This window comes from Hyla sarda, chromosome 3 (assembly GCF_029499605.1).
Source record: "Hyla sarda isolate aHylSar1 chromosome 3, aHylSar1.hap1, whole genome shotgun sequence".
Lineage (NCBI taxonomy): Eukaryota > Metazoa > Chordata > Amphibia > Anura > Hylidae > Hyla > Hyla sarda.
In genome coordinates this window covers 282,195,281-282,217,589 of record NC_079191.1, presented here as the reverse complement: position 1 = coordinate 282,217,589, position 22,309 = coordinate 282,195,281, and the positions used below count along the sequence as shown (strand labels likewise).

Here is a 22,309-nt window from a genome sequence, read left to right as displayed (position 1 = left end):
TGCTGTGCAGCTGATAATCCCATAGCAAAACTTGCACATGGTTTTCACAGATCCTTAAAAAGGATTGTTTTTGTGCGACAAAATTGCAATTTGTAATGACACCTTTCATTTTACCATAAAATATATGGTGCAACCAAAAAGGAAAAATATATATTTGTGGCAAGAAATTGAAGAGAAAACAACAATTTTGCAAATGGTTTTTGTTGGGGGGGGGGGGGCAACTAAGCAACTTTTTCTTCGCATAGGTTTTGATAAATCTCCCCCATGGTTTCATACTTTTTATTATTGTACTGCTTTTTATTAGAACCATATTTGCGTATATGTTCCTTTTTGATCACTTTTTTTAGGACTATTAATTGCAATCTTTAATTGCTTATAGTGTTCAGTGCCATGCATTGGCATACCACTGATCAGTTATCTGCAGTCTACTTCTCTGGTCTACCAGAAAGCAGACTAGAGGAGAAGATCCAGGAGCCCACTGTGGGGCTGTTAAGTGGAGCTCTGACCACCCTGTGATCATGCCATGGGTGGTCTGCAGAGTCCCTTATACTTAGGATGCCTTGATCAGTATTGATCACGGCATATAAAAGGTTAATGGCAGGCATCAGTATGATCACTGATAACCGCCTGGACCCGCAGTCTATCAAACGAGTGCAGCTCCTGGTATGTCCTGGGTCCTCTAGGTATTAAAAACATGTACATGTACTGCGTTGTGTGATAAAATATTTTTTAAAAATGTTACATCTGAGAATTAGCTCTTAGCACAGGGACTTGAAGAGAAATCTCAGAGGCTTAGCTAAGTGTATCCAAACGTGATAGGACTACTTACAGTGCCTTCTGTGAGGATATGACTAGGGCCACAATGTTGGTTAATGTTTGTTTACTCAGCACACTAGGGGAAAGTTATAAAAATCTGTGCAGAGGAAAAGATGACCAGTTGCCCATAGCAACCAATCAGATTGCTTCTTTCATTTTTAAAAAGGCCTCTAAAGGACAAAAAAAATAAAATAAACTAAACTATCTGGTTGCTTTGGGCAACTAGTCAACATCTGAAGCAGATGCAGTAAAGTCCTTCTTTCCTGTGGCCTAAGGCCCCTTTCACACTACATAATTACTCAGTTTTGGAAGTTCCGTTAGAAAATCGGCAGTAAAACGGCAGTTACAAAGTCCTATATGGCCGTTAAACAATCCCATTATAGTCTATGGGATTTTTCTAATAGCCATTTTAACCCATTAGTTCATTAACTATTTCTCCCATTACTATCTTCCGTCACAAACGTCAAAGATAACGGCCGTTATTAATAACGGGCTATAACGGGTTAAAACAGCTATTAGAAAAATCCCATAGATTATAATGGGATTTTCTAACAGCCGTATAGGATTTTGTAACTGCTGTTTACTGTCGAATTTCTGGAGGAACTTTGAAAACGGAGTAATTGAGTCGTGTGAAAGGGACTTTAAATGGGCACTGTCCGATCAAAAAATAAATATAATTATATTGTTACTGATGAAAATTAAAGACTTTTTGAATATTTAATAAAGAAAACTGCTACTGAAAATCCAACCACTAGGGGTCCCAATACCTACTGGGACACTAACCAATCCTGCAGCAGCATCAGGCTTGTCCATGTGTCATGGACAAGAGATGACTCATGGACAAGGCTGCATGAGCAGGTGCACCAATCACCTCCCACCACCACAAGGAAGGGACATGCCCCCTTCCCCTGAGAGGATTTCTAACACTGTGAGCTAATGAAAGAGATATTGTTATAAATAAATATTATATATTTATTTATATTTCTAAATATAGATAGCGGCATTAAAATTAGATGTACATGGTCAGGATTAGGTACTGAGTAAAATATTATTATTATAAATTATTATTTTTTTGTAGGATCTGAAAGGTACGCAGCCTACAGATAAGTGTCTGCCAAAAAGTGTGTAACACCCAAGCATTATTCTGTTTACCACAGCAAAAAAATTTAACATAGACAAAGGCATAGATCCATTATTTTAGTATTATTACAATGTTGTTATTTTGTTTAGTTTTTTTTGTAAGTTTAGCTAATTTGGTTATGAGATGCTATTATAATAGTCGATCAATCCTAGTTGTATCTTTCTTTTATGTAATGAAGAAACACTGCAGGAGATCTTAGGATTGGTTTACATATGAAAGCCCTATGTTTGCTGTATGTGCCAGGAAAACTACTGGCATACTGTATAAGGGTATGTTCACACTGTGGAATTTCTACGCGCTGAATTGGGCTCAGGAATTCCGCTGTGTAAACCATAACATTGGTGAGAAAGGGCCTTTGGCGGACCCGTTCACACTATGGAATTTCAGCACTGGAGAATCTCCCACTAAAAGAATTAACCTGTTACTTCTTTCGGCAGAATAACTTGTGCACTGCATTCCCATCAATAGTGACAGCGTCGGTTCATTCAATGCTACCGGATTTAGGTGGCGGCTACAGATGGATCTCTAAGCGGAATTCCTGATCAGAATTTCATGAGCGGAGAGTCCTCTGTGTGAACATACCCTAAGTCAAACATATTAATGCATTTTGCTGTACACAATAGAATAGTAGATCACAATATTCTATGCAGACACATCTTAAAAACAAAACACAAAAAACCTATACTATGTGAAATATTTTTTTTTTGTAACTTGAGCCTATTGATGATAAATGCTTTATGCCTATTCAGAAGTATATTTTAGGAAATCTCAACATATTCCTCAAATCGAAGACACAAACATGTCTAGCCATGTGCCTACTCAATAGAGCCTGAGGCTATGTGCACACTCAAAAATGTGCATATTTATTCTCAAAACATGTCCACAATGTCATATAATTGTTATAACCGTTTGCATGCCAAAATATGTACATGTGTATGTTGTTATAAAGCTGCTTTTGTTGGAGCTAAAAAACAGTCCAAAAGCAAAAAAAGATTCAGCCTCAAACTATAGACCAGTATTTCTCAAGCGCTGTCCTCAAGACCCCCCAACAGGTCATGTTTCCAAGATTTCCTTAGTCTTTCATAGGTTATTTACCTGTGGTGATGCCTGATTCACCGACAAAAATTATATCACTTGTGAAAGACTAAGGAAATCCTGAAAACATGACCTGTTGGTGGGTCTTGAGGACAGCACTTGAGAAACACTGATATAGACCAAAAAATTGTATGTGCACATATCCCAAAGGAAGGATAATGCAGAGTTTTTTTTTCTTTTTTAACTAATAACATAGGAAAGCTCTTTGCAGTCCTATATAAAACTGCTCTGCCAATATTGGGGTGCAGCGAAGAATATCATTTTTACCCTCTTTTTTACACCTATTCAACATTTGTCACAGTTTAATTTATGTGGCAATATTTCCTTTACTGTGTAAATATACAAGAAGCTTGAACTAATTTGTGCCTCAAATTCACAACATAATACTGTAACATTACATACTTTGAGAGTCATTTACAAGGAAATGTCAATCTGTCAAGGTAGATAAGACAGCTGAAAATAGTCCCCCAAATAGGCTTCATAAGCACCAAATAATAACTAGTCCCTTGATGTAAAGTATACATTCTGCTGTCTCTTTAAATAGTGAATAGCGTGCAATAATGGTAACACAATAGTAATAATGGTACTTGTTTTATGTCACAACACCTTGACTACTATACTAATAAGTGCTCTTTATCCACTCAGGACATTACATTCCTTTACTAGCGAACATGTATCTAACAAAAACAAATCTCATTGTAGGCATTGCTTGATGGCAATAGATGATAATGGCTTATGGGATGGTGTTACCAATATAAGACAATACAGAATAGTTCAGAATTAGACTGGGTTATAATAAATATCTAAAGGTGAGGCCTTCTACTGTAAAGCATCATAGTAAATCCAGGTTTAGTTCCACCTGGAGAAAAGGGGAATATTAATTAAGTGTAGAGATGAGCGAAGTTACAGTGATTTGATTCGTCACGAACCTCTCAGCTCTCTCCTAGGACTGTATCCACCTTTTCCAGCCCACCGGAGCACCTGAAAGCTGAACTAATTCATGTAGGCTAAAGTCAGCGACCGCCGAGCCGAGAAGTTCGTGACAAATCGAATCACTAACTTTGCTCGTCTCTAATTAAGTGCTTAGTAGTAATTAGTAAAAATGACGTATTTAGCCCCCAATGTTTAAACATGTGGTTAAATAAAAAGTCAGTCCACTGTGCATCAAGCATACATATTGTCACCTTTGGATCAACAAGTTTTCTATATCACCTTATGAAAACCTTCTACTTGAATACTGGTTTGATATGTAATTTTTATAATGTTTTTATGGTTATGTTAAAATAGTGATTAAAAAAACAACAACCCTCTTCTAAGTGGCAAACTAACACCCTCAGACATTTGCTATGCAGCTTATGCCAAGATTTAGAGTAAACTACCCCAAGAGAGTCACAAGTCATGACTACTGATACAACTTTTCAGTGCAAATTTGAAAAGGACAAAAGGGCAAATTTGAGACGTGCACGGATTCCATAGAGTGAGTGTGGTCTCAAAATACAATACAGATTTATTACCAGGAAAGTCAAATCTACAACTGTAGATATTTTAGTTTGACTTTAAGACAGTCTAAATTGCACCAAACTTTTAGCAGATAATGGAAAGCGCTTGTTTAATTTGGAAGCCATATTTAGTTATACATGTAAGGAATCTTCTGTACAGGTGTTCCTCTGGCCTTAACTGAAAGGAAATATAAAAGCATAAGAGATCTCTTCTCTGAACTCCTGGTTTGCATTGGCTACAAATGCTGTGTAACATAAGGGAATGTGTCATGAGAAAGTGACCTCAATGTTGTGTAACAAAGGCGAATATGTCATAAGAAAGTGACTAAGCTGAGATTTCCTGTTCTGTCTTGTCTGTGATCAGAAGGAAGCTGCTGCAAAGTGATCTGTACAGCATTACAGTGAAATATGACACTAATATATAGAGAAGACAATAGGAGCTCAGCCTCTCCTCCCTTGTAGAATGACCTATGCATGAACAAGGTATGCTTACAAACCTGCCCCATACAAAGAATAGGGTATGGATATGTTAATTGTCCATGGGCTTGTTGTAAACCAAATCTCTAAATGCTGTTAAAAACACCTCAGGAAAAATGGCTGTCCCCATAATAGTGTACCAAAAATAAAAATAATTACAATCAGAAAATAGAAACAGCGTAGAAAAAAATAACATGTTCCAGTATCTTAGTCTAATCGGTAACAGAAATACTAGGCAACACATTCACTGTAAGTGCAACATCATGCTGAATAAGTCACAATGTACCTTTTTGACACATTCATGATTCTGCTGATTTAACTAGTAAACTTTCCTGCAAATACTGGCAAAAGCTGAAGTCCTTGTGCTGTTATTTCTCAATGCTCCTATTAATCTCAATTAACATAAAAATCAAAGTAAACACAACCCGCAAAATCGGGCAGAAGTATTCCCCTAATACCCAACATGTGGGAAAGAGTTAATGCAGTTCAGCATTAACAATGTTCCTTAAGAATTTTTTTTAATAACAAAAAAAAGCTTAAGAAATTGATCTAGATTTATAGCTGTGAGGCTACCGCCGGGGTATCATCTTTTGTAAATGTCCTCTAACCACTTATCTTGCTCCTCCTCATCTTCTATAGGTTCCTCTGTTTCCATAGGGATGGGTACTGGGACAGACATTTCTTGACTGGGTATGGCTTTAACATGTGATTTAAGCCCAAATTTTCGCTTCAGCAAGTGGAACTGTTCTTTGACATAGTGATAAAAATCATATTCATATTTCATGCGCTGGTAGAGAACTTGTAGAGCGTTGGGGGATGGAAACGTTTTCTTCACCGTTACTGTCAGATTTCCAAGCTTTCTGTGTTCTGAGGAACAAAGCAATACAAGGATGAATAAAATGATACATATTTAATTGATTATATAGAATAGATCATGAGAAAGTTAGCATGCAGTAAACAAGAACAAAGCACAGACCAAGTTACCTACTGTAGGTAGTCACATCAGACATAAGAACTTAGCTTAACCCCTTAAGGACACAGCCCATTATGACCTTAAGGAGCAGAGCATTTTTTCCACATCTGACCACTGTCACTTTAAGCATTAATAACTTTGGGATACTTTTCCTAATTATTTTGATTCAGAGATTTTTTTCGTGACATATTCTACTTTGTTAGTGGTAAATTTTTGTCGATACTTGCATCCTTTCTTGGTGAAAAATTCCAAAATTTCATGAATAATTTGAAAATGTAGCATTTTTCTAACTTTGAAGCTCTCTGCTTTTAAGGAAAATAGACATTCCAAATAAATTTCATATTGATTCACATATACAGTGGGTCAAAAAAAGTATTTGGTCAGCCACCAATTGTGCAAGTTCTCCCAGTTGAGAGGGGCCTGAAATTTTCATCATAGGTATACCTCAACTATGAGACATAATGAGAGAAAAAAATTCCATAAAATCCCATTGTCTGATTTTTTAAGAATTTATTTGCAAATTATGGTGGAAAATAAGTATTTGGTCAATAAAAAAAGTTAATCTCAATACTTTGTTATATACCCTATATACCTTATATACCCTATATAATGACAGAGGTCAAACATTTTCTGTAAGTCTTCACAAGGTTTTCATACACTGTTGCTGGTATTTTGGCCCATTCCTCCATGCAGATCTCTTCTAGAGCAGTGATGTTTTGGGGCTGTTGCTGGACGACATGGACTTTCAACTCCCTCCAAAGATTTTTTATGGGGTTGAGATCTGGAGACTGGCTAGGCCACTCCAGGACGTTAAAATGCTTCTTATGAAGCAACTCCTTCATTGCCCGGGTGGTGTGTTTGGGATCATTTTCATGCTCAAAGACCCAGCTACGTTTCATCTTCAATGAGTTGATGATGGAAGGAGTTTTTCACTCAAAATCTCACGGTACATGGCCCCATTAATTCTTTCCTTTACATGGAGCAGTCGTCTTGGTCCCGTAGCATAAAAACAGCCACAAAGCATGATGTTTCCACCCCCATGCTTCAAAGTAGCTATGGTGTTCTTTTAATGCAACTCAGCATTCTTTCTCCTCCAAACACGACGAGTTTTTACCAAAAAATTCTACTTTGGTTTCATCTTACCATATGACATTCTCACAATACTCTTCTGGATCATCCGAATGCTCTCTAGCAAACTGCAGACAGGCCCGGACATGTACTGGGTTAAGCAGGGGGACATGTCTGGCACTGCATGATTTGAGTCCCTTTCGGCGTAGTGTGTTACTGATGGTAGCCTTTGTTACTTTGGTCCCAGTTCTCTGCAGGTCATTCACTAGGTCCCCCCGTGTGGTTCTGGGATTTTTGCTCATGTTCTTGTGATCATTTTGACACTACGGGTCGAGATCTTGCGTGGAGCCCCAGATCGAGGGAGGTTATCAGTGGTCTTGTATGTCTTCCATTTTCTAATAATTGCTCCCACAGTGGATTTCTTCACACCATCTGCTTGCCTATTGCAGATTCAGTCTTCCCAGCCTGGTGCAGGTCTACAATTTTGTTTCTGGTGTCCTTTGACAGCTCTTTGGTCTTGGCCATAGTGTGCAGTGTGACTGAGGTTGTGGACAGGTGTTTTTTATACTGATGACAAGTCAAACAGGTGCCATTCATAGAGGTTAACGAGTGGAGGACAGAGGAGACTCTTAAAGAAGTTCTGTGAGAGCCAGAAATCTTGCTTGTTTGTTGGTGACCAAATACTTATTTTTCCATCATAATTTGCAAATAAATTCTTTAAAAAATCACACAGTGATTTTATGGATTTTTTTTTCTCATTATGTCTCATAGTTGAGGTATACCTATGATGTTACAGGCCTCTCTCACCTTTTTAAGTGGGAGAACTTGCACAATTGGTGGCTGACTAAAAACATTTTTGCCTCACTGTACAATATGTCTACTTTATGTTGGCATGATAAAGTTACATGTTTTTACTTTTGGACGACATCAGAGGGCTTCAAAGTTCAGCAGCAATTTTCTAATTTCCATGAAATTTTTAAAATCTGAATTTTTCAGGGACCACTTCAGTTGAAATGGATTTGAAGGACCTTCATATTAGAAATACCCCATAAATCACCCATTATAAAAACCGCACCCCTCAAAATATTCAAAATGACATTCAAAAAGTTTGTTAACCCTTTATATGTTTCTCAGGAATAGCAGCAAAGTGAAGGAGAAAATTCAAAATCTTAATAGGAGAAGCCCCCCAAAATTTGTAACCCAATTTCTCTCAAGTAAGAAAATACCTCATATGTGGATGTTAAGTGTTCTGTGGGTGCACTAGAGGGCTCAGAAGGGAAGGAACGACAATGGGATTTTGGAGAGTGAATTTTGCTGAAATGGTTTTTGGGGGGCATGTCGCATTTAGGAAGCCCCTATGGTGCCATAACAAAAAAAAAAAAAAAAAAAAAACACATGACATACTATTTTGGAAACTACACCCCTCAAGGCACATAACAAGGGGTCCAGTGAGCTTTACAAATTTTGGGGGGCTTTTTTTTCCTTTTATTTCTTTTGAAAATGAAAAGTATGGGGCAACACCAGCATGTTAGTGTAAATTTTTTTATTTTTATACTAACAGGCTCGTGTAGACCCTAACTTATCCTTTTCATAGGGGGTAAAAGGAGAAAAATCACATCAAACTGTGTAACGCAAGGGCAAACCTCCAGCTGTTGCAAAACTACAACTCCCAGCATGCACTGACAGACCATGCATGCTGGAAGATGTACTTTCACAACAGCTGGAGGCACACTGGTTGGAAAACCTTGAGTTACGTTCTGTTACCTAACTCAGTATTTTCCAACCAGTGTGCCTCCAGCTGTTGCAAAACTGTAGAGATGTAGTTGTGCAGCAACTGGAGGCACGTAACTACAACTCCCAGCATGCCGAGACAGCCGTTTACTGTTCGTGCTTGCTCAGAGTTTTAGTTTTGCAAGATTTAAAGGGGCACGGTTTAGAAACCACCGCACAGTGATCTCCAAACTGTGGCCCTCCAGATGTTGCAAAACTACAAATCCCAGCATGCCCAAACAGTTGTCTGGGTATGCTGGGAGTTATAGTTTTGCAACATCTGGAGGGCTACAGTTTAGAGATCGCTGTATAGTGGTCTCCAAACTGTAGTCCCCCAGATGTTGCAAGGCAACAACTCACCGGCTTCCGTAGTCATCAGGTTTGCCGCACCAGGGAGAGGATCGCCGCCTGCCGTCGCTAACCGCCGGTAAGTGACCTCCGGCGCCGGTCCCAGCACCCCCCCCCCACCCTGTTATTGGTCGGTCCGGTCCCCAGAATTCCACCAGGCATACAGGTACGCCCTGGGTCCTTAAAGGGGTACTCCGCTGCTCAGAGTTTGGAACAAACTGTTCTGAACTCTGGAGCCCACGGCGGGAGCTTGTGACGTCATAGCCCTGCCCCCTCATGACATCATAGTGTGACATCATGAGGGGGCCGGGCTATGACATCACAAGCTCCCTGCTCCAGCGTTCGGAACAGTTTGCTCCAAACGCTAAGCAGCGGAGTACCCCTTCAAGTCCCATGGAGCCAGAGCGTACCTGTACGCCCTGTGTCCTAGATGGGTGTGAAAAACAACTAAATAGGAAATAAGTATCTGATCGTCAGGGGCCTGACTCCCAGATGGAAAAGACCCAGCGATTAGACACTTATACCCTCTCCTGTGGATAGGATGGATTGATTTCACTAGACAACCCCTTTAACATGTTGCAAACATCAGGGGTACAGGTGCACCCCTGCTGCCCGGGACTTAATGCACAAGGGTGTACATGTATGCCCTGGAGCGTTAATTAACTTTTAAGCGAGTGTTGGCTACTATCAGTAGTTGAACACTCACCACTAAGGACAGGTAGCGGATATCCCACCAATGCCCGTCATTAACCCTTTAGACGGCATGATCATTGCTGATCACAGCCTCTAAAGGAATAAATGATTAATTCCGGCTAGCTCAGGGGTCTAATTGTTACGTGCATAGTTATCCAAAATAATAAAGTCCAAAATTGCTGCTTTTTGGTCACCACATTCACAAAAAGAATAGTCACATGTACACAAAAGTGGTACTAAAAAACACTACATGTCAAAAAATTTGCTCTCATACATCCCTGTATAGAGAAAATTAAAAAAGTTAAAGCTGGTCAAAATAGGGTGATTTTAAACATACTAATTTTGTTAAAAAAAAAAAAAAGTGAGATTTTTTAAAAGCAGTACAATAATAGAAAAGTATATTTTTGATCTTATTGTATATAAAAAAAATTGAATAAAAGCAATTCTAAAGTCCCATCAAAACAAGAATGGTAATACTAACTACAGATCATGGTGGGGAAAAAATTAGCCCGCATACAGCTCATATGAAAAATAAAAAGTTATAGGGGTCGGAAAAGGTCAATTTTTGGCATACTGATTTTGTTTGAAAGAAAAGTCAAGCTTTTTTTTTTTTAAGTAGTAAAGTATTCAAAAAACAATATAAATTGTGCATTATTCTCTTTATCCTGTAGGTCAATAAAATTAAAACATGTCACTTTTAACATAAAAACTCTGTTTTCTTATCAATTTCCCACCACAAAATATAATTGTTTTGCCGCAGGTAAAAGAAAGCACAAATGGTCATGCAAAACACAAGCCCTCATATGGGTAGGAAAAAATAAGAATTATGGATCATAAAAGATGCAGAGGAAGAAACAAAAATGCAAAAGTGAAACCTCCATTTTTCTCTATAGCAGTATTGTAATGAAAAAAAGTGTTATATTACATGTATATATTAGCACTAGCAGTGTGCTGCTCTAATTCTTTTGTTTGTATTCCAAAATAGTATCATTAAAAACCACAACTTATACCACAAAAAACAAGCCCTCACACAGCTCCTTTGGTGAAAAAATTTAAACAGTACAGCTCTCAGAATATGATGACACTCACTCATGTAAATGGGATAAACCATAACAAAAAGGTACAGTATACAAATTAGGTATTCTCATAATCATACTGACCCGCAGAATAAAGATAACATTTAATTTATACTGCATAGGGAATTACAGTAAAAAAAAAAAAAAAAAACTTTGTCAGGAACTGTCCAGAGCAGGAGAGGTTTGCTATGGGGATTTGTTACTTCTCTGGACAGTACCTGACATGGACAAAGGTGTCAGCAGAGAACACTGTGGTCATACAGAAAAGAAATTCAAAAAGAAAAGAACTTCCTCTGTAGTATACAGCAGCTGATAAGTACTGGAAGGATTAAGATTTTTAAAGAGTAATTTACAAATCTGTTTAACTTTCTGGCACCAACAAGAAATTGTTTTCCACCAGACTACCCCTTTAAAGAGGCACTGTCATTGTTAAAAACTTTTTATATGTTACAGAGCTACCGTATTTTTCGCTCCATAAGACCCACTTTTTCTCCGCCAAAAGTGGGATTGAAATGCCTGTGCGTCTTATGGAGCGAATGTGTGTGCGAATGAAGTGCAGGGGAGGCTGCTAAGCTTAACTGCTCCTGGGTCTGTAGTGCTCCGCTGCCCCGCTGCCTCTGATTCACGCCACTGTCCCGTTCTCCTGTCCGCATAAAGGAGTCTTATGGAGGAGCATGTTACACACACGTCACTCCCCTGTACCCAGCGTAACATTACGCTGGGCGCAGGGGAGTGACGTGTGTGTCACATGCTCCTCCATAGACTCCATTATGCGGACGGCAGAACAGGGCAGCAGTAGTGATATACTGGTAAGCAACTACAAGGGGGGGGGGGGGGTTTGTTCAGAATATTTTTTTTCTTGTTCTCCTCCTCTAAAGCCTAGGTGCGTCTTATGGTCAGTGAGAAATACGGTAATCATAATATGCCTTTCCACAATATAACCCATTAAAAAAACTGTCTATTTTCGCCAGAAATTTAAACTGAACATAGCCGCCACTAGGGATCAATTGTCTTTAACCAGACAGACTTGTCTGGATTTTGCAACATACTGGATACTGGCCGTAAAGTGTGCTGGTATCCAGTATAGGAAATCACCACTGTATGAGCTAAAGGGTATGCGCGGGCATGCACTGCCTGTGAATGAGCACAGTGAGCACGCACACACAGGCAGTGCAGAGTAATCCCGCACTGTAAACATAGAGAGGGAGCCACTAAACCACTACATGGGCCCTACAGAATTAGGCTAACCCCCCACTCTGCCTCCGGGACACCAAGGTAAATGTTGCATAATAATTCTGCCCCTGCAGAGCAGTGAGAGAGCCTTACCTCGCTGTGAGGCACGGAGGAGTCTGCAGCCAAGCTAGGTAGCTGGAAAGTCCCTTGTGCACTATAGAGCTCTGTATAGTACAGAGTGGCATGAATAAGGTGGATAGTTCTCCAGGGACTGCAGACATTGTCTCCCCTAATTTGGGCACTCCAGCAGCTGCAGAACTATAAGTCCCATCTTGCATCTACAGATTTCTTGGGCATTACAGAAGCTGGAGGGCTAGCTGGAGGGTCCAAAGTGATGCCTGCACCTACTGTGGGGGAACTCTGATGCCTGTGGTAAATACTGTGGGGAAACTTTGATGCCTGTGGTAGCTACTGTGGGGGAACTCTGATGCCTTTTGGTATCTACTATGGGGGAACTCTGATGCCTGTACCAACTACTGTCGGGGAACTCTGATGCCTGTGGGAGCTACTGTGGGGGAACTCTGATGCCTGTGGTAGCTACTGTGGGGGAACTTAGGTGCTGTTTCAAAACTACAACCCACTATGGCAGGACAGCAAAACATTGTGTGGGCGTGCTAGATGTTGTAGTTTTGCAACAGCTGGAGGCAACACTGCTGTAACAGGGTGATTCACACTACAACTACCAGCATGCTGGGACAGCCACAGGTCATGAAAGCATGATGGGAGTTGTAATTTTGCAACAGCTGGAGGCACAAAGTTTGTAAAACTCTGTATTAGAACTGCATGCCAAATCTGTTGCAAAACCACAACTCCCAGAATGCCAGGACAGCCAAAGGTTGTGCGGGCATGCTGGGAGTTATAGTTTTTCAACAGCTAGGGGTACAATCTTTGTAAAACTCTGTTTTAGAGCTGTGTATTATCCAGCTGTGTGCCTCCATCTCTTGCAAAACTACAGAGAAAGGATGTGTGGGCATGCTGGGACTTTTAGTTTTGCAACAGCTGGAGGCAACACTGCTTTAACACAGTGCTTTACAAACACTGCAGCTTTAGTTGTTACAAAACTACAACTCCCAGCATGCTGAAATAGTCAAAGCTTTCGCTAACTCCTGAATGACAAAGAAGCTGATCAGACATTCAGGAGTCTGTGAAAGATGAATGACACACATAGTGACAGCAATGTTGATTAACATCCAGCTTTACTAGGAAAAAAACATACAGATAGAAAATATATTCATAAAATGCTGTACTTTTATCTATAAAATCCTTGTGCTAATTTTATAAAAATCTATTCTTATATTTATACATTTTATCCTGTTATGAATTCACCATAATGTCTTAGGAATACTGTAGGCAAGCTCCAATCATCTTCTGCGTAACATGTACATCAGAAAACCAGAGAGGAAAGGGTTACAGAGTAGAGTAGAGTGATTGGCTGATTGCCCAGGCTTGCTCCCCAGACTCAGAGCAGATGAGTCATCACTGTGGAGGAGACAGACAGACACGCCTCTCCAGCCAGCAAGATGAAAAAGTAACTGAGCAGCAGATAAATGCTAATTGCTCTTGATATATAGGTCCTAGACCCATAAATAATATATGTACATGACCAGGATTAGGTACTGAGTAACATATCACTTTTTTTTTTGCACTATGACAGGAACACTCTGCGAACGCTCCCCCTCTATGCTCCATTGCTCCAGGCTGCCATGGCTGACTGGAGCATTGGAGCGCTGATCGGATGGTGCTCCTCCTGCCATCCTGATCGGGAAACCACAATTTCACCGCGAACGTCACCAATCCGGGTGATGCCTAGCATTAACTCTTTAGATGCTGCAATCAAAGTTTATCGCGGCATCTAAAATGTAAAAAAAAAAAAAAAAAAAATCCTGGCTGCTCAATTCGGCTGATCAGGACCACCGCGGTGAAATTGCGGTGTCCCGATCAGCTAAAAGGAGGGCAGGAGGAGCTCCATCCGATTAGCGCTCCATTTAGGCATGGCACCATGGAGCACCAATAACACTGATCAATGCTGTTCTATGGAGCAGCAATGAACAGTATATACAATCAGAAGATTGCATGTAGTAGTACCCTGTAGGGACTAAAAAATAGTTTAAAAAACTTCCCTAATAGTTTGAATCACCCCCTTTAAAAAAGTAAAAATATAATAATGTAAACAAAAATAAACATGTGGTATCACCACGTGTTTAAATGTCTGAACTAAAATATATGTTAAACCACATGGACAATGGCGTATACGTAAAAAAAAATACCAAAGTTCAGAGTTGCATAGTTTTGGTCACTTTGTATACCATAAAAAAAAGTGATCAAAAAGTTCCATCACAACAAAAATGGCAGCGATAAAAACTACAGACCACAGTGCAAAAAATTTGCTCCAACACATATATGGAAAAATAAAGTTATAGGGTCAGAAGAGGACAATTTTAAACATACTTATTTTGAAACAAAGTTATAAGTTATAATATTTTTTAAAGTAGTAATACAAAATAAAACATATATAATTTGAGTATCGCTTTAATCGTATGGACTTACAGAATAAAAATTTTACAAAAAGTTTACTGCGTGGAAGCCCCCTAAATTACAAAATGGCATTTTTTTTCTAATTTTGGTGAAATGATTGATGTCATTACTAAGTAAAAACGGTGGCACAAAAAACAAGCTTTCATATGGGTCTATAGATGGAAAATTGAAAGTATTATGACTCTTAGAAGGCAAGGAGGAAAAAATGAAAGTGAAAGAAAAAAAATTCCTAAATCCTCAAGGGGTTAATAACTTATGTGGCATGATTATCTTTCTTACAAGTAGAGAATTTGGAATTCAGAAAAAAATACTAACTTTTCCAAAATTCACAATCTCATAATCACTTGGATATGTTAAAGTGTACAGAAGTTATCACAACATAAAGTGGGACAGGTCAGATTTGAAAAATGGAACAGGTGGAGTCGGCACTCGTGCAATTTATGTGGGGCTCGCAGACCAAAGAGTAGATCCAAATAGTAGAAATGAAGTCTCGGCACTCACGAGTACCTTACAAAATCTTTCAGTGTTTATTCACACATGAGGCGACACAACAGGATGCGTTTCGGCCAAAAGCCGTTATCAACTGTACGGTTGATAACTGCTTGTGGCCGAAACGCGTCCTGTGTGTCGCCCCATGTGTGAATAAACACTGAAAGATTTTGCAAGTTACTCGTGAGTGCTGAGACTTCATTTCTACTATGTAGATTTGAAAAATTAGCTTTGGTCCTTAAAGGAGTACTCCACCCCTGAACATTTTATCCCCAAAGGATTGGGAATAAGATGTCTGATTGCGGGGCGCCCGGCTGCTGGGACCCCACCGGGTGCCCCGCAATCAGGCCTTCACCCCGGCGTTATTAACATTTATGTTAAGAATGCCGGGTTCGAGCAGCCGTGGTCATGACATCATGCCGCGCCATGCCCCCTTCACGGGTGACCATAGCTGTCACATGCCCTCCCATAGACATGAACGAAAGGGGAGTGGGTGTGATGTCACGGCCGCCCAAACCAGGCATTCTTAACATAAATGTTCAGAATGCCGGGCATCCTTTGGATGAGGAAGAAGATGTCCAATGGGGGAATACCCCTTTAAGACCAAAATTGGCCTGATCCTGATTAGGCTGCTATACATTGGAATGTCCACAAGCAGTAATTTTCCAATTATAATTTTCACAGGTTATGAAAATGTACTTCTAAATACCTGGATTTTTGTAAATGCTCATGACATCCTTGAAGTAATGAGGTAAAAATCTTTCCAACAAAAGCAGCACATCTTCAAGCTCCTCCAGAATTCCAACAAGAAGAAAGTTTTCCTTAACATTCTGCTTTGCACGCTCCAAGGCCCACTCCCCAGGATCCCTATTGGGAATAAATTTATAAGCAATTATATAATATAAACTATATTTTCGAAGAATAATAACTACAGTGTGTCATGTACATTTAGCAATTTTATATGACACACTGTAGTTATTCTGTGAAAATATAGTTTATAATAAGTGCAACATTTACAAAACAGGACCATGAAAAAGAGGATATGAGGAGGACTGTGCCATCACTGCACAAGAGATGTATCAGCTTCTTTTTTTGGGAAATTATGAAGATCATATGCAGAAAACACAAACACAATGGGGGAGATTTATCAAAACCTGTGCAGAGGAAAAGTTGTCCAGTTGCCCAGATCGCTTCTTTCATTTTGCAGAAGCCTTGTTAAAAACAAAAGAAGTGATCTAATTGGTTACTATAGGAAACTGGTAAATTTTTGATAAATCTCCCCGAATGTTCCTAGGATGATAAAGGTTCTGACCTACTTAGTTTTTCTACTACATTTTTTTTTTCAGTACAATTTTTATGGTTAAGGTATACCTGACAGGAAGAAGCATCATTTGACACAAAACTAGTCTCAGTGGTACGCCCCCAGCCGAAGATAGCAGTGTCTCTCTGCTCCCCGCTTCATGGATTGTCTTCATATGCCTTGATTGATCCTTCATGGAATTATCCCGAGGTCCATCACTTGAACCCTTATTCTTCTTTTTCTATTTTTTGCATTGTGGACTCTATTACTTTTTTGTGCTAGCACCTCATGCACAGACCTCCTCCATTCATTAGCGTCTGTACCCAGGTTCTCATTCATTTGGTGCTATATGCTGTGCCTGCATGGTCATTGGTTCTCTTGCTTTTGTTTAAAGTGACTGAAGTAGTATCACACTTTTTTAATCCTTCTCTCACTTTTCATATTAAATTCTTCCATATTCTTGTCCCTGTTTTCCTGTGCATTGTATTTGCTGACTGCATAATGCCTTTTCATAATGCCTTTTATTAATAAGTCTTTTATGTGGGACCGTTTTCAAAAACTTTTGTAAAGTCTAGATAAACAATGTGCTTCAACTATATGCAGGCAGCCACAAGAGGTCAAACAGACAAGTGACTTCATCACACAGACAGTAGGAGAAAAAAGGCCACTCTATTGACTGTGTAGGAAACAGGTACGTGTTTATTTGTTGTTGTTTTTTTTTTCAATTTTTGGGAAGAGGGGCTGCTGCTACTATGGGGATCTTCCTACCTGGGACATACCTAAAGGTGGCACCTACCTACTTGGGCCACCTGTGTAATGGGGGAAACTACATGTAGGGACCTGTCTACCGGGGTTGCCACCTCTCACCCCTGCTATTTGCATTGTATATAGAACCACTCGCCACAGCTATAAGAAGCAGCCAGGAGTAAGAGGGATTTGGCCTTAAGGGAGGGATGGATTGAATCGCATTATATGCGGATGACATCCTTCTCTTCTTTAAAAATCCTACGCATTGTATCCCCGCGATTATGTCTATAATTAATAACTTTGGCAAAATCTCCGGGTTAAGTATTAATTGGAATGAATCATATATGTTAACCCTTGGTTATACACCAATCAATTTCTTTTTCAGGTTGTCGAACCTGGCGATGCTTTACAATATTTAGGAGTCAAAATTCCATCAGTCCCAAAGTACCATGAAGTTAATCTGGTACCCCTGAATAATTATCTTAAAGAAAAAAAACTAAAGGTCTGGTCTAAACTTCCATTAACAATGACCGATCGTATATCGATTATAAAAATTATTGTTCTACCACAGGCTCTGTATATTTTAAATGCCTCGCCAGTTTGGAAAACTGCTAAATGGTTTGATTCTCATGAACGAATACTAAACAAATTTATCTGGGGCCGGAAAAGGTCAATATTAAAGTACAGGTTCTTTTCCCTAAGTGAGGAAGATGGGGGATTGGAACTTCACAACTTTGGGTTGTACTTTTTGGCCAGCGTAATTAAGCTCTTAATAGGGAATCAGGAGCTTACCATTGCGAAATACTGTTTTGACAGGCTGAATTGCCAATTTTCCAGCTTCTGGCAAGCGCTAGAAGCTGGTTTTCCCCAGCCAGATTTTTGTAAAGAATTTTCATATGGCGAATGGTTTATGAAATCTTGGCATACATTTATTAAGGCTTGTCAGATTAAGGGTAGCCTACCTTTTTCAGCATTATGGGGAAACGAGAACGTGCAAATTTTCTAAATTTGGGTCTCGGGTTCTGGAGATCACGAGGTGCTACACTAATTAATCACTTTTTTTTATGATGGGGTTGTTAAGACTTTCTTGGAACTAAAACAAGAATTTAAATTAGAAAATAAACACCTTTTTTTGTTACATCCAGTTGATAGAGACAGACAGATACACATTGAATAGGAATTTTTTGAAAATTGAAGATCACTTTTTGATTGATTATATAATAAATTGTAACGTTGATAAGGGTATGATGGTTCGAGTTTATAAATTACGTAGGCAAGAAAGTGGGAAAATATTATCCCTAAGGTTAAGAATAAATGGGATAAAGAGGGTAATCACTTGAGCACAGAACAGTGGGGGGTATTTTTCAACACTCAAAATTTTTCTAACACGAATTTTAAACTCACTCACTTTAGAATTCTGCATAAAACCTATGGTTCTCCAAAAGACCTTGCTAGGTTCAAAAAAGGGCTCAGGCCCGGGGTACCCTCGGTGTGGAATAATTGACGCAGAGGCCCACATCTTTCGGGATTGTGTGGCTATTCAAGAATTTTGGGAGAAAATCTTCCGAGAAATGTTTAGAAGAGGTGTGCTGGACCAACCCTCCTCTCTAGCTTTCCCCCAGGTTGTTTTGGGGGATTGGCAAGGGAGCAGTTCGTTTGGAGGTTTGGTTACAACACTTCTGATGTGTGCAAAAACCTTGATTTTAAGAGTTTGGCTCTCCGATAGAGTTTGCTTTTGAAAATTGGATACATTTTGTGTAAAGGATTAATCAATTTGAATATATTAAAGCTCAAGGGTCAAAGAATGGTATGCGTAAATATATGAAATCATGGGGGAAATACTATAATCGCACAGCTAGGTAGGTTTTGTAAGAAGTTTTGGAAAAGAAAATATATGTATTTTTTTTGCCTTTCTTTCCCCCCGTGGTTGAGGGTGGGGGAGATAGGACATCAAGCTGTATTAAGTTGTGTGTGTATTTGTATATGTTTGTTTGTTAAAACATAAGATCTAAAACTACAATTGCCAGTCTCCAGATCTCAATCCCAAAGAAAACCTTTGAAAGTCCGTGCTGCCCAGCGACAGCACCAAAACCTCACTGCTCTAGAGGAGATCTGCATGGACAAATGGTCCAAAATACCAGCAACAGTGTGTGAAAACCTTGTGAAGACTTACATAAAACATTTCACCTCTGTCATTGCCAACAAAGGGTATATAAAAGTATTGAGATGAACTGTTGTTATTGACCAAATACTTATTTTTCACCATAATTTGCTAATAAATTCTTAAAAAATCAGACAATGTGATTTTATGGATTTTTTTTCTCATTATGTCTCTCATAGTTGAGGTATATCTATGATGAAAATTACAGGCCTCTCTCATCTTTTTAACTGGGAGAACTTGCACAATTGGCGGCTGACTAAATACTTTTTTGCCCCACTATATTCCATTCACTACATCCCTCTGTTGTCTGTCCCTCAGCCACTGTGTAATCCATTCAACAATGTGGGATTCCAAGCTCAAAGACTGCAGTTTATACATAAGTCTTTTTATGTGTGAGTGTGTCAAAAACCTTTATTAAAGTCTAGAAAAGCCATGTCTACTGCACTTTCCCCATCTATTATTTTTTATTTTAGATGTTCAACAATCGTATACTTTAGTATGGTTTCCATTGATTTCTCCACTACTGATGTCAGGCTTACTGGCCTATAGTTGCCCAATTACTCCCCACTACCTTTCTTGTGAGTGGGCACAACATTTGCTAATTTCCAATCTTCTGGGTTGACTTCTGTTACAAGTGATTGGATAAATAAACCTGTTAACAGCTTTGCTAGTACACCGCTAAGCTTTTAAAAAAAAATAATTTTTATTGCAGTTTTCAAGAACAATATTTAGAAAACAAGGTAGCATGAAAGCCAAGACAATCCCCTGGCATAGAGTGACACATATGGTTCATAACTCAGCAGAAAGGTGCAAGTCGGTAACCAAAGGCGATTGTTGCTAAGCTCTTTCAGTAACTTTGGGTGTATACAATCAAGCCTTTTGACTTACTTGTCTTAACTTTAGATAGCTGACTTAGAAACTTTTCTACTTTAACCCTTTCCCTCCTCAGAACATAGCAATATGTCCTTGCTACCAACACATTCGCACAACAGGACGTATGCATACGTCCGATATATCTACTGTGCTGCAGCGCAAAGTGCAGAAGATCGATGGCGGGATCCGGCTGTCATCACAGCCAGGATCCCACCCCAGCTGCCAAGACCAATACATATTTTTTCAACACAGCTAGAGTACGTCTAGGTGATCAGTTGTCACTGCCAGTGAAATCTGTGTGTGGTGGCTTTTTCTCACTGCATAAGCTGCTGCAAACGAAATGTAGTATTGTTGTAAGGTGTATGATTTTTATCTTTAGTTCCATGTGCAATCTGGACTGGAGAGCCAACAATCATTTGAATTAGTAGTTAAAATAATACTATATCATTCTGGTAAAAGAATGTTCTTTTATATAAATCTGTTTCTATTTTCCATACAGCAGCTCCATGGACATAGTAAACTGGAGCATGTTCAATGACTTCGAAGAGTATTTTAGGCTTGCTCTGTGACCTGTTCAAACTGTGAATGAATTAAAAACCATCACTAGACAACAATTATGTATCTCAAAAAAAAAAAAAAAAAAAAGATCGTTATATAATAAAATACTTTTTCAATTGTTCTTTCTGACTTAGTAGAAATAAATTTACCTGCATTTGGGATGTTGTCCACAAAAATACGGAATAATGTAAAATAATCTTGGATTGGAACACTCAGCATAATTTTCCAAAATACACTCATTGATATCCTGAAAAAGTAAGGTGGATAAAAGTGTGAAAACAATCACATGAATAGCATAAAAATGCATGCTATCATAGTAAACTTAATGGTTGATCATACCTAAATTTGCATGAAAAAAAAAACTAAGAAAGAACTGTGGCACATGCAAGGTGCCAGGCTGTCACTGAAGTTATCCAGCTCTATGTTTTATGGCTGAGACTGTGCTACTTCTGGACAAGTCTTTGTTAGCAAATGTTTTTGTAATTGCAGAAAGCTGGTACATGTAGCCAGAAATTTTGTGTCACATGAATCTTCTTGCCAAAAGGTGCCAATGAAAGCATTAAAGCGTATAAGGGAAGAGTGAGAGCTTTCACTGTGGAGAAAGGAGAAGAATGCATAGCAATTAAGAATATTGGGGAACTGGAGGACAGTGCTTTGACCATAGGATATAGGAACATTGTAAGTGTAGTGTTTCATTATTGTTTTAAGTCATCAATTTAAATCAACTTTAGTGTGTGTGTGTGTGTGTGTGTGAATCTAGAAAAGACCTAGCTGTAACGGTACAATCTTCTGCTTTGTTGATAAATTAATTCACATTACAGCATAACAAGTGAGTTTTTGGACCTTCTTAGGCCTTCGTCAAGCTTGTAACACTACATTACAAAGATCAGTTGCTAGAATTGAAACTTAAACAAGGGACCAAGCTATGTATTACATTTCATTTCTTATTTATATTCCATATTAAATAACAATCATGACCCATTTCAGATATGATTCACCACAATAAAAATACACAATACATTAAAAAAAAATAATAATTGTAACAAAAGAATTGCAATAAGTACCGTATATACTCGAGTATAAGCCGAGTTTTTCAGCACGATTTTTCGTGCTGAAAACACCCCCCTCGGCTTATACTCGAGTGAACTCCCCCACCCGCAGTGGTCTTCAACCTGCGGACCTCCAGAGGTTTCAAAACTACAACTCCCAGGAAGCCCGGGCAGCCATCGGCTCTCCGGGCTTGCTGGGAGTTGTAGTTTTGAAACCTCCGGAGGTCCGCAGGTTGAAGACCACTGCGGCCTTCGACATCATCCAGCCCCCTCTCACCCCCCTTTAGTTCTGTACAGTACTCACCTCGGCGCTGGTCCGGTCCTGCAGGACTGTCCGGTGAGGAGGTGGTCCGGTGGAATAGTGGTTCCGGGCTGCTATCTTCACCGGGGAGGCCTCTTCTAAGTGCT

At 39.2% G+C, this 22,309-nt stretch overlaps 1 protein-coding gene across 2 annotated transcripts in view; it reads right to left on the bottom strand.

Annotated features, from left to right (window-relative positions):
- Positions 1-210: 210 nt before the first annotated feature.
- Positions 211-22,309, bottom strand: part of UST (uronyl 2-sulfotransferase) — a 405,014-nt gene continuing 382,915 nt past the window's right edge. For both annotated transcript variants that reach the window (XM_056566762.1, XM_056566761.1), the window contains 3 exons: positions 21,002-21,099; positions 15,923-16,080; positions 211-5,895 (listed from right to left, as the gene is read on the bottom strand). In XM_056566762.1, the coding sequence (XP_056422737.1) occupies positions 5,612-5,895; positions 15,923-16,080; positions 21,002-21,099 (540 nt within the window). In that variant the 3' untranslated portion in view covers positions 211-5,611. The remainder of the gene's footprint in view (positions 5,896-15,922; positions 16,081-21,001; positions 21,100-22,309) is intronic.